The 15446-nt window shown below is 37.2% G+C and overlaps 1 protein-coding gene across 2 annotated transcripts in view; it reads right to left on the bottom strand.

The window, feature by feature from the left end:
- The window catches only part of ARHGAP42 (Rho GTPase activating protein 42), a 142308-nt gene that overhangs the window by 79221 nt on the left and 47641 nt on the right, over positions 1-15446 (bottom strand). For both annotated transcript variants that reach the window (XM_053935227.1, XM_053935228.1), the window contains exon 3: positions 14801-14862. In XM_053935227.1, the coding sequence (XP_053791202.1) occupies positions 14801-14862 (62 nt within the window). The remainder of the gene's footprint in view (positions 1-14800; positions 14863-15446) is intronic.

Genomic DNA, 15446 nt, shown 5'->3' with positions numbered 1-15446 from the left:
ATATATGCACAATTACAGAGATGACCAAAGCTACAGGTTTCCTCCTTTTGGAGGAGAAAACCTACCTGGTGATAAATGAAAGTGAAAAAACCCCCAAAATTAACCAACCAACCAACCAACCAACCAAGAACAAACAAAAAACAACCCCACAAAAACAAACCAAAACAACAGTTGGGTTTATTTGTCCTTTTTTTCTTTAGCAACCCCCTGAAAATATTTAGAAGACATAAATCAGCAGTGGATACGGTCATGGTAGGTAGCTAATCATCTAGTAAGAGATACCATTTCTTTTTACAGCTTACTCCACAGACTGTAACTCAGCAAAAACTGTAAAAGATAAAGCAACCACAAACACCACCACAACTGCAAGTCTGGGCATTTATCTTTTTATCATTGCCATTAATATAAACAGAGCATGTCTCTTGACTAGGCTGAGAGTTCAAATCATACTGAAAGGAAAAGAGCTTGAGAATGTAGTTTCAGGCAGGCAGCAGAAGAAAATTTTTCTTGGTTTATCCCCCTTTATGGCTGTCCAAACAAACAAAAGTTTCTCAGCTTGAACATTTACATTACATATTATCAAGTGGGAAATGGCTACATAAATACAGGAAACAGCATAATTGGAGCACAGAACTAATTAAGAAATAAACTGATCCATAATTTAAGTATACCACACTTCACAATATTTTTAACAGTATGCTATTCCATTGAGTTCTCTGTCAAATGTAGATATTTTAGAATATTACAGGTATCCTTACCTTCTTAAACATTTATCACATGGAACATTTTTTCCCATGAAGAATGAGTAAACAAAACAAAACCAAATCTTTTCCTATATGGCAAAACCTTCAGTTTAATAAGTGCAGAAGTGAAGGAATCTCTGCTTTTGTGGAGAGTTGTGTGGCTTTTTAAACTTTTTTGTTCAATGCTTTAACATTTACAGAAATTATCTGATTAAGATAAATCCTAGCAAATAAGCAAAAAGCTTTACTCTACAAAAAGCTTATTTTAAACTTTCCAAGATATTTTTAATCTGGCTATAGACCTACTTAACAGTTACCCCAAATCAGTTCCGTATGTTTATTATTTTGTTTCTGTGCTTTTCCAAATCCTGATCTGTAAATTTTGCAGCCAGGCCTGTTTCCCTGACTGTGCAGATGTCAACAAAACCTCTCCAGAGTAGAGTGAATGTACCCTGAACAGGCCTCCTTGTGAGGTCCATTAGGATGTGAAGGAAAGTTGGAAATCAATAAAAGAATAAATAAACATTTAACTAATCAAAGTAAGAACTTTCTAACTTGCCATGAAAAGTAAAACCAATGTTATTTAATTAGTGCAGAATATTCCTTAAGGGATGCTGAGCTGCCAGACTCATCAAAACATTTATTTGAAAAGCTTCATTTGTCAGAATTCCTGAAACTGCCTTTAAATAGTCTTTCCTTAAAAAAAACAGAGTAAGAGTGCAGGTTCCTTCTTCCTAGACCAAAGCAGGACATATTAAAGCAGATAGACAAGCTGTTCCTTAGCGACAGACTTCTTAAGAGATCAAGAGTTTGATTGCCTGGATGTCATAAGCAACAACTTCTGAGTCCAAAGTAAGAACAAACACCTCAAAATTTAAAGTTTGAAACAAATAAATAAACAAAATAGAATTTTAGCAGTGAGACATAAGAATAAGCAAATGGCTAACCCAGCATGGAAGCCAAAATGTTGGCAGGAATGTTTACTGCAGCTAGGATTTTCTTTTAAATTTTTCATACTGCAGAATCTGTCAGAGAGCATGAATAAATTTTCAAATTGCCAGAAACGATTATTAGGCTCCTAAATACTGAAATCAACCTATTTAGAGCCTCACACAAAATGCTCTTGGGACAAATGTCATGGGTGTAGAAGTTACTCTTAAATTCAACCGGAAAAGCAGATTTGTTAGATGTTGTCCAATTTCTGCCTGTTTCCCATTTTCCCCATAATTCCTACCTCAACAAAGAGTGTGGGAGTCTTTCTGAGAAATACAGCATACTCTTAGCCATTACTATGACAGGCACCCTTGAAATAACTTACTGAAAGATACTTAATGATAATCTGATTAACCATGCTCCAGGCTAAGAGGGATGCATGGTCACTGAGCAATATAAAATACTTACTCTGTTTCTACATTACTGTCATGGTTTGACACAGAACTGAAATTTTCAGAAAGTTAAGGTCAAACCAATCAGTGGTCAGCTTTGGATATTGGCACCTGGAGTGACCATTGAAGGCATGGACACGCCTCTGAGAACACAGGGGGTTAAAAGCAAGGACTCTGGGGGGAATTGTCTCTTTGGTTCCAGTCATCGGTGACTGCAGGCTCTCCCCTGCCCAGCCACAGGCTGGTGGGGGAAGGGAAGCCATGTGGCCTGGGAGAGGTAGCCCAGGGGCTGAAGGACTGGAACCGGGCGAGCCCCCTGAGGATGGAAGGGTGGAGAGAAACGGAGATGCCTTTGTTCCCCCTCCACAGAGGGAAAGAGACAGAGAGCCTGACAGCACCTGGAATTTGCCGGCAGAGGAGAAGGGTGGGGAAGGTGCCCAGCTGTGGGAGTTGGAGTTCTGGGCAGAGATTTCAGCCATCCAGGGAGTCCGAGACTTTTAACCCTTTCCTGGGAAATGAAAGCTTTGTAAAATATTACTCCTCCTCAATCTGAAGTAGAAGAGAGACAGTCTGGGACCTAAGATGTTAGAAGAAGAAATTTTTCAGTGGGAGGAGATGATGGAGTGGCTTGTGGCTGGACTTTTCCTGTTAGCCATAGACTGAACCAAATTCTCCTGCAACAGAGACTGCATTTTTAGGGGGATGCAATGGTGAGCCAAGAGACCAGTTTCAGCGACTGCAAGCACAGGAATGGAGTGAACAGAGAAGAGTTGAGGAGGGTGTGGTGGTGCCCTCTGTCTTCAGGAAGAAGATGATCTCTGTTCTGGAGACCCTCGGCCCCAGGGAAACAGGAAGTGGGGGGGACTGTGGTCCCAAAATGAGAAACTGAACTGTTGTTTCTTTTGGTCCTTGGCAAAGCATCCTTAAAGGAGCCCTATGAGCAGTCTGTCCATGCACAGTGGTGAGAGCACTGTGACATGGAAAGGAGAATGTCACACTGGCAGATTTTCTCCAGGCGGTGCCATGTGTGACATGGAAACACAGAAAGGTGGCAATTGTGTTTCCTGGGGTGGGGGGGGTTGTCTATGGTGCAAGGAGAGACTCCTCTCTCCTTTGAGGGACTGAGTATTGATTATCTGAAGGGTGGTAATGTGATCAGGAATCCAGGGTTTTGTCTCACTGTGGTTTGTTGGAAACTGGGTCGGGGGAGGAGGAGTGTTTTGGAAGGTTTTCATTCTGGATTTAGTGTGTGTGTCTTTTATAGTAGTAGTAGCTTAATAAAGTTTTTTCCCTTTGTTATTAAGCTTGGGCCTGCTCTGCTCTGTTTCTGATCACATCTCGCAGCATTTATTTGGGAAGGTGCATTTTCATGGGGGCGCTGGCATTGTGCCAGCATCAAACCATGACAATTACTTATTCCAACACTTGGCCTAATCTCAGTTTGTGCCTTAGACATTTTCCTCGGCAAAGTCTATTTTCTTTGGCAAAGTATTTCACAATGCAGCTCATAGTGAGGAAGTTTTCCTGACATTCAGCCTAAATTCTTCCTGTCAGATGACTGTCTCTTCTTAGCTAGATGATGTAAGCAGCATCCACACTTCCCAGACAAAGAAAGTTTCAAATCAGAGTGAGAATTTGAGAAGCTGAATAGTTTAAACTGAACGGGGTCTTAAGTATTGATCTATCTACTTACTCTTTTAGCAATCAATGCAATCACTTCTATGGGAAGAAAAAATGCCTTATCTGTGGCTAACTGGTAGCTACGGGGACTAAGCAATTATGTAAGCAGTCACATAATACCTGTTTGCTGCTCTTAGTGAAGATGAGAATTCAAGCAGCAAACAGGCCAAGTTGTGCTGGTTTACAGCTGGCCCTGCACTATTTGTGATCATCATGCGCTGCCTTCCAGAATGAAAATTAATTTGCACCCTCACAGACACTGTAGGTCTTCACGGGTCAATGCCACTAACTGCACAAATGGGGTTAATAGGTCTACGATCTGTTACTATTAGGAATCACTTTGCATTATATTACACAGCTGCTGTGAAATAAAACACTGAGAAAGGCAGTCTGACACTTCAATGCTTTGCTTCTGTGACACACCCTTGATAGTTTGGATACTGCCATGGTTCTTCTATCTACTATTAGTTATCTCTTCAGTACCAACAAAACCAAACCCCAAAAAACATTGCTAAAAAAAAAAAAAACAAGAAAAAGAAGTTGGTGCTGAGGAAATTAGCTACTCAAAGAGATTAATGTAATTAGAAGTTGTATTTTGCTTTAACAACTACTTTGTGAATGGACACATCCAGGCATAAAGCCAAAATCAGCTTAGCTGTTTGTAATGGTACTATGCCCAGGAACTGTTAATGTTGAAACTGGAAGTATGTATCCTTTCAGGAAACAAAAGCACGTGTATGAACATTTAAGATATATTCTGAAAAAAATGTAGGTTAGCCACAGCTGCAAACTACTTAGCGGTAAAGGAGCTTTTATAGATAGAGGATCCATAGAAAACCTTTCCATTTCTCCTTGCTATTGGCATACTAAGTTTTACTGGTAGCTGACACACTGAAGAATGTTCAGATGTTATTTAAGGCTCAGATGCTGAATAATTATAAATTAGAAGGTTCTGACAGTTATAAGTGGTGAAAATTCAAAATGACTATATTGGGAACAGCACACAGAATTAAGAAAGAAGCACAGGACATGCCATGACAAGACATTTAGAGCAAAAGGTCTAAAAATAGTATCAGATTCAGATTTTTTAGCCTTTTTTTCTCCTCTCATACAAATACAACTAACAAAATAAGTCAACTTAGAAACCTCTCGTCTAGCTTGTAAAAAGGTCTCAATATAGTATAAAAGGCAGCTTAGGGGAGAGAAAGGGCTAGCCTGGTGTCTTTGAACTGTGACTCTACTAAGATAGGATTGTGTGTTGCTAAGTGGACTCAGCTGCAGAGGTCGCACCTCCCTGTGGTCCTGCTGGATGCCCATCAGGGAAACCGAGCTGACCTTTGCCTCAGTGTGGGAATTATGGATGGTCTCGCCGTATCAAGCAGCTCCCCTGCCCCCTCAATAGTATCCCTGTGAAAAAATGGCCTTTAGCCACAGGATGTGAATGCTGGTCCGGTCTGACAGCAGCTGGGGGGGCAGTGCTGTCAGGACTGACGGGACGCACACAGGAGCGGTGCTGCATGGGCAGGTCTGGGCTGACCCTGTGTGCGGCCACCTCACGGCTCCGTGCTGGCCCCAGCCCAGGGCCATGGGACAGGTGGAGACTCAGGTCAATGGCAGACCCCGCTGCAGGCTTTGGCTGCCTGTAGCCCACTCTGTACTGACTGTGATGCTTGGACTTCAGGGGGAATTTCACATCAACTCCATGAGATCCCGTCATGACATGTCACATGACAACAAACTGGGCCAAAATTTTACTGATTTTGGCCAAGGTGGATGGGCCACCTCCACTTAACCCAGAAAGGAAACTCAAACTTACTTGTAAGAAAAATACCTTTTACTGAAGAACAGCTATCCAAAGAAATAGCTCTCACAATATTTTAATCCTTAAGGCTACCAGACTCTGTGGCCCCATCCTTCAAAACTTTCCTCAGGACCATGTGACCACGAAATTAGATTTCTACTCTAATTTACTTTTAACACTAGAAAAATAATCTCTTTCCCTGAGTGGAACTACTTGTAATAGCAGGGCTGCAACAAATATTGCACCAAGAAGTAGGTTTGTAGTCATTTATTTTGGTGATCATGCTAGCTTAAGCAGTTTGCTGATCTTGAAATGCCCCTTCATCCCCTTTTTGACGACTTCTTCTGTCCTCTGTTGCTGTGACACTGAAACAGTCTGTTGCAACATGGTTGAAAAATAACCAGTAAATATCTTGTTTGTTTTGCTTTTAGCCAGGTCAGTTTTGTGAAGTGGGTACATAATAAACTTGCATGGCTGTGGTGTTAGCTAACTCCAGGATGCAACACATGGCTGCCAAAAAACAGACAAAACTGTTAATCTGTTTCAGTCTTAGCCTCAAAGCAAAAGCACTTGCTTCAGGAGATACATCCAAGAAAGTTTCTCAAAATAACAGTAACTGAAGCCTCTGAAGACATTTGAAAAGTATAATGAAGGCAACCTAAGTGTTCTGTAAACATTAACACAACATCCTAACAGAGAATACTTATATAAAACACCTTTGTATGTAACACAGCTATGAGCCCATGCAGATTACACAGATTGCTCAAGGGAGAATATTTTGCTTCCTTGTGAAAAGGTGGGGGCTTTGTTTGGCTAGTGTTTGTGTGGTTTAAATAAAGGCATATTTGTTTCTACACACCCTTTGGGACATAAAGTGCTTGTGTTGTTTTCTGCTTTTAATCACATTTCCCAGGACATTATTATATAAGAACAACAAATACAGCAGCTTCATTCTGAAGATCACACAAAATGAAGGAAAATTAAAAATTAAGTAGGAATGAAGCACCTTTTTTCATACTTCCAGGAGAATTGCAGATAAATTCAGAATCCATTAAAATATTTTAGAATGTGGTAGCATGTCAGGTAGCAGCATGTTCTGACATGATTACAAGCTAGTAATGGTTACAGCACATACCCTCTTCTATGACAAGCTCCATTCCCTCCCTCAGTAGTCAGAAAATAAATGCATAAAACTTAAAGGCTGTAAGGTTGGCTGATCCAGAACTCACGTTCCCTTAAAATACTCTTAAAAGTGCAAACATCTTTCTTTCTTTTTTCTCTGTCAACAGCCATCTGAAACGACACTTAGTGACTGTGGTGAAAGCAGAAGAATCTACAAACTAAAATTGCAACTACCACATTTCTGTGAAGACTAAAATGTCATTAAAATAATTTTCTTCCAGCCATGCTACTCACAGAATGCTTCTCAAAACTTTGGCAAGTGCTGTTATGTAATGCAATACTACATGCAGAGAAATGCTTGCATGGAGTGAACATACGAATTGAGAAAAAATTAGATTTATAAAATGACAAGTAGCAAGAGTTTTTCCAATTAGCCTTTCATTTTGTACTTTTAATGAAGACAGGATTTCGTATCTCTCTCCATGATACTCTTCAAGACTGGAAATAGCAAGCAAACTCATTTTGTGAATGTTCTCACTGAAAAATGCTGCAAGGTAAAGCTGGTAAACCTTTTACAAGGACAGCACAAGGGGGAACGTCTTTAAACTGAAAGAGGGTAGGTAAAGATTAAATATAGGGAAGAAATTCTTTAATTTGAGAGTGGTGAGACATTGACATAGGTTGCCCAGAGAAATTGCGGATGCACCAGAAGTGCTGAAAGCTGGATGGGGCTTTGAGCAACCTGGTCTAGCGGCTGGCCTCCCTGCCACAGCAGGGGGAGTTGGAGTATGGTGTTTAAGATCCCTTCCAACCCAAACCATTCTCTGATTGTATATCCATATGGAAGCAAATACAAATACACTCACCTTGAATATAGAAAGCAGGAGAAACTGTAATTGCTAACAACCAATTACACTAATTTCCTGCAACACATATTGTTCCTTAAAAATATTTTATAAAAAAGATTTTCTTAATTTGCATTCTCTGTAGAAGACTGAAATGCAAATACTATATGGACAATGAACACTGTTTATGTAAGATGGCAAAGAAATGTACATGAATCTTATAAATCCCCTTTTCCCTCTTACCCTTTCATTTCCTCTTGAACAATTATGCTATTCCCATTCTCCTGTCTTACTCACAGCCTCTTAGCCCTATCAAGACAGACAAGTGATCACTCTTTGATGCCAACTATCCAGTCAAAACAACAGCATAGATCAACATGGGAGATCTACATTTTCACACCTCTTACAAAGTTGCTTACTACAAGGAAATAACTTTGTCACAAATCAACTCTATGACAACTATCTTGGAAAACAGCAAAGACTTTCTCTAAAAACAGTCAAATTGCTTTCCTCCTCAACAGGTAGGTTTAAAGACAATGAAATTATCTAGGCCTAAGATGACAAGCATAGGGTGCAAATGGCTCTGCATATGATACGGTTCTGCACTCTGGACATTCATATCAACAGGAAATAACTCACATTTTCAAAAGAAAAAAGAAAAATGTAGAGAGAAAGCTGCTAAAAAATACAGAGCAAAACACAAACAGTAGGATCTCAGTTGACTTCATGATTATAAAACTCTGAACATGTTGTAAATTAATAGTACTGTTCTGTCACAACACAATGATTCTGGAAGTACCTTCTGCAAAGGTAAAGAAAATATGGACCTGTATTTTCAATTCCAGAGGATGGCAGTTAGAGGGATGTGAGAGGGTCTAGTTGCAACTTGTTTCTATTGAGACCAGTTTGATCTTTTAAAAATAATCATATTCAAATGTCCCAGGATGACTGTTTTTTCTTCATTTCCACAAAAAATAATGGAAGAAATTATTTTAAACCATGCTTATTATTGGAGAAATTAGAATTAGATTGAAACAAATTAGGAACGTACCAAGTGTACAATTATGGAAGCTGATGCAGTGTTATCTGGAAAAGCCAGCTAATGCTCTCTACTAATAGCACCCATAATTTTCTCTAAATTGTCTCGCCTAGTATGTGTTCTTTATCTGAGAAAAGTTCAGAAATACATACAGATGTTATATGTTTACGTACCTTAATGATAACAGAACATGAACTGTTTACTTTTATTACTCTGTTTTTTGTGGGTTTTTTTAACTGAACACAAATGCTTGGAAACAGCCACTGAACATGTGTATTTTCATACTTAAGTGGTGCAGAGAAAGACAGCAAACAGGATTCCTTCTAGCCTAAGACACGGCAAGGGGGAAAGTTGCATTGAAAGCTCCCTCTCGACAAGAACCTACTTGTTGCAGATTTGCTCTCTAGGAAATCTGCATGACAGAAATATACCTATCACTTCCTGATTTCAGATACGAGTTATAATGATCAGAGATAGCATCTGCAGGAAAATGAAGGTACACTTTTAGTGTATTTTTGATAGCAATAATATCAAAGTAATTACTATCTTCTGGATAGTAATTCTGGCCCTGAAGGTGTTCATTTTTCTTGTGTGCACTGCAGTGATGGGAAGGAAGTAATAGAAAGTTAACGCGAGAGGAATTATTTTTCCAGCTGCATCACTTCTCCAATTATGTTCACCGCACAGTCACACAAACATTCGTACCAGCATAACAGGGAAGACCTTTTCTCAAAAGGTCTACACTCTACAGATATGCAATAAAAATGAATACAGAAATATTTTTCTAAGTGTTGCTGAACTCCATGTAAGTAATCTCCCAATTTTGATGGTGAAAGAAGGTATAACACAAGTCTGACTGTGAATTAAGGCAAAGCTGGTTCTGCAAACTGCTAATTAGATAAAATTCTGTGTAGCACATTTCCTCCAGTCATTCCAGAATTAAAACATAGCAGAAAACCATGCAATACTATTGAGCTTCTGCAATAGTCTCCAAGTAATTTTGCAGTGTATGCTCTTGTTTATCCTTACAAAGTAAGACTGACAACTGTATCAGCAAGGAAAAGAAAAAAGGAAGAAAAATCTGATTTCAAGGGCTGAAGTGTTAACCTATTGCTGAGGACTAGTTCAAGTGTGCTGAAACATACCATTTCAACTAATGAATCACAGGCTTCCAAATAACATTAATCTAATTTATTTGAATTAAAGCTAATCAAAGAGACCTCCTTGCAGTCTCTTCTCATTCTCAGCTTCTAGGTGTTAAGCATTCCTTGTTGCCTTCCTCTGTATCTTTTGTAGTCCACATAATACTTTCTGGCCAGAAATGCATATAGCAAGTATTCAAAAGGGGGGCTCCCCAAAAAGGTTTGTGCAAACATGTGATTTGTTTCCAGTAATTTTCCTAATGATTTCTGTCAGAGGACAGTAAGCTGATAGTTTAAAAAAAAAAAAAAAAAAAAAAAAAACCAAACCAAAAACAAACATACAAAAAAAACCCCATTGAAATCAGTATTCTCCTATCTTGCAAAACTTCCCCTACCAAAGACACGGGTTTTTCTGTAATTAATATCAAATATGTTCTCTGCTATACCTGGGATGAAATAGGAGGAAGAAAAGGTGAAAAAATAAATAGATAAATGTAGGTAAAAATTATTTTTATAAGAAAATTTAAAAATTCAGTACTGATTTACTGATCCTTCTTCAATAGAAACCTCAAAGAGGTATTTCCAAATTAGTAATCCGATGCAGAAATTCAGAAAGTCTTTCCAAAGATGTTAGTCAACAACACAGTCCATGCTACCTTAATGACTCAATAGGATGTACGGCCATCTTACGTATAAGGAAAAAACTCAAACTCGCTAAACTCAGGTGCTTTTAATTAATTTTAAACAGAAAACATGGTGGGGGGAGAGAGAGTAGGAGGAACAACAAAAATAAAGAAACAAAAAAAACAGTCACAACTTCAAAGAAGTCCTTTTATTTGTGGCGTTTTCTTTCACTTATAGTAATACATTTTCAATGTTCTTCCTCGCAGACTCCTACCAAGGAGATTAATTTAAATGCCAAATTTTGCATGAGAGGTGGAAACCACTGAAATCAATTACCAAGTATATCAAAATACCATCAAACATTATTTTTTTGCAATTTGAGAGACACCATGCAAAACAAAATGCTAGGTGGTTGTTCTGCAGTCTCAGAGTGCTAGTACATGCAATGTTATTTTTCCCCTGTATAAACTGAGAAATAAACTGCCCCTGTGGGTGGGAGACTGCTTACTCTTCTGATGGAATCTGTAACACACTTTGCGTTATAAGGAAAAGACTAATTCTGCTCAAAACATGCTGTGCCCTTCAGTATCTGATTTTATGTACCATTCCATGGATAGCTGGTTTTAACAGCTCATTTATTTTGCTTCAAGTGCAGCTTTTGAAACTGAATATTTTGATGCTTTCCCTGGAAGCAGATAGCATCAGACCCCTTGTGTGAGGGGAAATACAGAACCACAATGAGAACATCCAGTTAATACAAAAAAAGTTCACAAAAATGAGATACTGTCTGAAGCATGAAGATTATGAGATACAAAAAGGAAGACTTTATAAAGAAAAATATTCATTGAGCATAGTACAAAACTATCCACTTCAGAATTTTTATACTATCCCCTGGAGTGTTTAATATTGGTCAGAAATCTCACTGATTCATGATGCCAGAGAGAAAAAGCTCTGGGGCCATTCATCACCTGCCAACAACCAAAAAAAACCAAAAAAAAACCTTGGATAAATAGCAAGGAATTTAAGAATTAAGAGCCTATTTCAGTCTTTGTTAGTAAACTCTCAGAAATAATCAGGGAGTTCCAGCAAGACAACATCGACACTCAAGAGAACTCATTCCAATGCTTCAAACTCCTAGAGGATCTCTAGGACCAGTAGTATGAACCAGTTAATCTATCCTGGTGCCAACACAGAATAATCCTATGAAAGGAAAAGGAAGTAGCATTTTATTTTACTCCCAGATAATTTCTGTTTGATATTAATTTTATGAATAATATAAAATTAAGAGGAAGCATAAATAAAATATGGATCTGTAAAATAAAATATGTCACTTATTTAACAGAAAGAATGCAAATTCAGTGAAAGAGGAAGGAAATTATTTTAAGTAAGTTTCCTTGATAAAGATTCAAACATTCACATGGGATTAAATAATAGCATCTCTATTGTTCACTAATAAACACTAGGAAATAGAGGTCATTGTTCTACATCCCTGATGGCTTGCTGCTGAAGTCATTGGAAATGCAGTGGGGATGAATCTATCTGACTTTTATCCTATTTACAGTACATGTGAAGCCCAAGAGTAGTGTTGGTTAGCTGGAGTTTTTTTAATGCACCATTTATCAACAGCATCGCTAAATTAACACCACCACAGAATGACAGACCTCATCAAAACCATCATAAAAGAAGGTATCTTATGAGTTACTTTTTCCTTTATTTTGTTTTTAAGGGGAAATGTGTGGTGCATGGCCTCTGTTTTTTCTGACTACTTGTCAATTTTCTAGCATCAAGAAATAAAAGACAAGGACAAAAAGAAACTGACTTGCAATAATCACCATATTATTACTGCTGTCAGTAATATTGGACACAAAACCTTACAAAAAAAGAATATTTATGTGACACACAGTTTCATTTGACTTTATACTTCAGTGTTTTTCCCAATAATACTGTTCAGAATGTCTTGTTTCATTACCTTCTTCTGAATATAAAAAAATTAGTTCCTTCTGGTTCTTTATGCAGGAAAGAGAGAAGACTTGCTAAACACTTCTCAGACTATTTCCTTGACCACTGGAAACACTTCATTTATACATTCAGTGGTCAAGCACTCCAACATTGTGTTCACCAAGACAAAAATATAATTTGACTTATGAAGAATTTAATAGGCACCAGATTAGAAATAAATTGGTCACATGAATATATACTTTTTATACTTTTCATATTCAAATCTGATTAATGCTCTTATATGTATGCTCATAATTTAATAAAATGAAGTTCAAGGTAGGGAAACAAGGCCATTAGCTGGTATGCAAAATTAATATCTGTCATTCCCTATTCTCATACATCCTGTATGAGGATGTGTCTTTTACTATCACATGCTACAAGAATTAAAAGAAAGTTGAAAGTAGTACGATGAAGTGTATCCAAAAATAGCCATAACATTGTCTGGCTGTTTTTCTCCAAGCCTTCTACAAAACATCAAAAAGAACAAGCTTTTTTAAAATAACTTTTGCATGTTTTCTCTTTTTATGCAGAAGGAAATTAAATTCTTAAAGACCTGAATGCCACGTCTCAAGTTTTCCCATCAGCTGGGAACTTTGTTTAATATCGTCACTAAGCTGCAAATTGGCTGACTTTAAATGCTTCTAGCAGAGAAGTCTTAGGGTATGCATAATGCTCCAAACTTCCTCAAAAGCAAGCAAAAGTGCTCTGAAGATTCCACAGTTAAATTACAAGTTTTTTAAGCAAAAAAACTTATACCAGCAATCTATTTGGCACACTGGTCCTCACAGGGAACTCTGGATATTATGACAACATGTAGAAAATTGCAGTAAGAAACTGGGGAATAAAAAACCCACATCTTTGATAGAGATGAAACTGTTACTCCAGTAATAATTAAACAAATTCCACCAACAGGCACCTCAAACTTTTTGAACCTAGAGAAATTCTAAGTTTGATAAACTTTCTTATGCAAATATAACTACCATGAAAACTGTGTCCTCAATGTTCTCATTCTGGACAGGGAATGGGAACTGAATGAGGTTATTCCAAACTGAACAAAAAGTTGATTACAAGATCAAATTATAAACCAAAGAGAGGCCATAAACTTCTAAAATGGAAAACAGTAGTGGCTCCTCTGAGGGGAAAAAAAAAGAGGGGAAAGAAAAGAGTGAAAATAATAGAAAATGTTTTTACATATTATGGAAGACTAACAAGTTTGAAAAATAAAACCCTCACCTATTCATTGTTTTTTTTTTTTCCTAATAGTTAACTCATAACAATCTTTAACTTAAACTGGAAAGCTATTAATTTAAAAACATTGTTTAACTAAGGAACTAATAAGTGTTCTGCTAACCAACTTTTAAGGTCATAAGTATAGAACAGTCACCTCACTCTTCCAGCTACCCAGGAAAAAATGTTTCACGTAAAATAAAAAAAAAATTACTTTTATTCATTTAAGTGATATTAGCTATGCAACTGTACTAAATAAATATTATGACTTTGCCATTTTAAAATATTTATATAAACAGTAATAGTGGGAGGGCAATTTACTTCTAGGTTCGGACAAATTAATATAAACTTTTTTTTCTGAATTAGTAAGTTTGTTCCAGTCTGAGTCACAAAAACCTTACCTGAATGTTCTAAGTACCCATAAGAGAAAGGAAAATCAGGACAGACATAATCTTTGGATGGATTAGAGCTAGTTAAACTTTCATAATATTTAAAAGTCCCCCTACTAATGTTAATTCTTAGCTCACTCCTTTATTCATGACTGACTCCCAAGGAAGGACAAAAATAGCTTCACTGCTTACCTGGATTTTTTTTTTTTTAATAGTCCCATAAAAATATACTTAAAACTTCTTTAACAAAGCTATATTTGAATAGAAATATAAAAATCAAAGCAAACAGCAGATTCAAATGGGATAAGGACACCCTATCAATGAATGATTCTGGCAAGACTGATCCATAACGCATTCTACAAGAGTTTCTCTCAGGTGATGGATTTGCTTTCTCTTCTTATCAAATTCTTGGATTACTAGCATACATTCACAGGACAACACTCAAGAGTATTTCATTAAATACAAATACAGATCTATGTCTCCAGTATAAGATTTTTGCATGAAGGGAAAGGTACACAAGCATTCAAAGCTTATTTTGGGTCAGGGAGCAGGAAGGTAGGAAATTGAGAGAAAACAATTTTTAAATCAATGCAAAAGTCTTTGGTTGAACAGTTTAATAAAAATTGCTGTAGTTTATGCTAGTACATTTCTGCCTTTGTGCAAGAATTCCAAATAATTCTTATGATGTACTTAACCTCTACTACACAAATAAAATTTTTAAAAAATCACTTCAGGGAGAACAGAAAAAAGTGTACTATTTTACTCAAGGAGAGGTCTAATGCAAGATTACTGTCAGCAAACTTACCAGTCGTCTTCTCTCCTCTTCAACAGCAATCAGGAGCCGAGCAAACTCCTTCAATGACTGGGCTGAAAGGAAAACAAAGAAAAAGAATGTTCTGCTTAAAATGAGATTTTAAGACCAGGTGAGTCCATTATCTGGATTGAAGCTACAGTGATAAAATATTTCTCTTATACCGCAATGTAATCAATAGCCTTAAACAAGATAAACTGAAGCAGGCAGCAGGTCAAGAGCAAAGAAAAGGAAACCTCAGTCTTAAGAGTCATATGTATTTTAAAAATAATTTTTTTATTGGAATATGGCAAACTGAATTTCCTGAAACATGGAAAGATCAGTCTCAAAACAGAATAATTCTGCTTTCAGCCACAAAATTCATTTTAGCATACCAGGAGCAGAAAGAAAATAATTGAGTTTCTCCCACTATGGTGGGAGAACAAGTATTTGAAAGAACTATGAAAAATATGTGGGTAAAAATTTGAAACTCAACATTTGTCAAGCATTTAGATTTAACTGCTCTTTGGCTTTATGTTTTACAAGGACAAGGTCTCAGGTGACCCAAACAGATGATTGATTTATAAGCTTTGAATTCTGTTCCAACTGGGACATAGTCTTTGCTCAAAACTGTTTTCAAATAGAAGTCAAAAGGGCTGAA

This window comes from Vidua chalybeata, chromosome 2, assembly GCF_026979565.1.
Source record: "Vidua chalybeata isolate OUT-0048 chromosome 2, bVidCha1 merged haplotype, whole genome shotgun sequence".
Taxonomy (NCBI): domain Eukaryota; kingdom Metazoa; phylum Chordata; class Aves; order Passeriformes; family Viduidae; genus Vidua; species Vidua chalybeata.
Note: the sequence above shows the minus strand (reverse complement) of the source record. Positions and strands in the feature narration are given on the sequence as shown.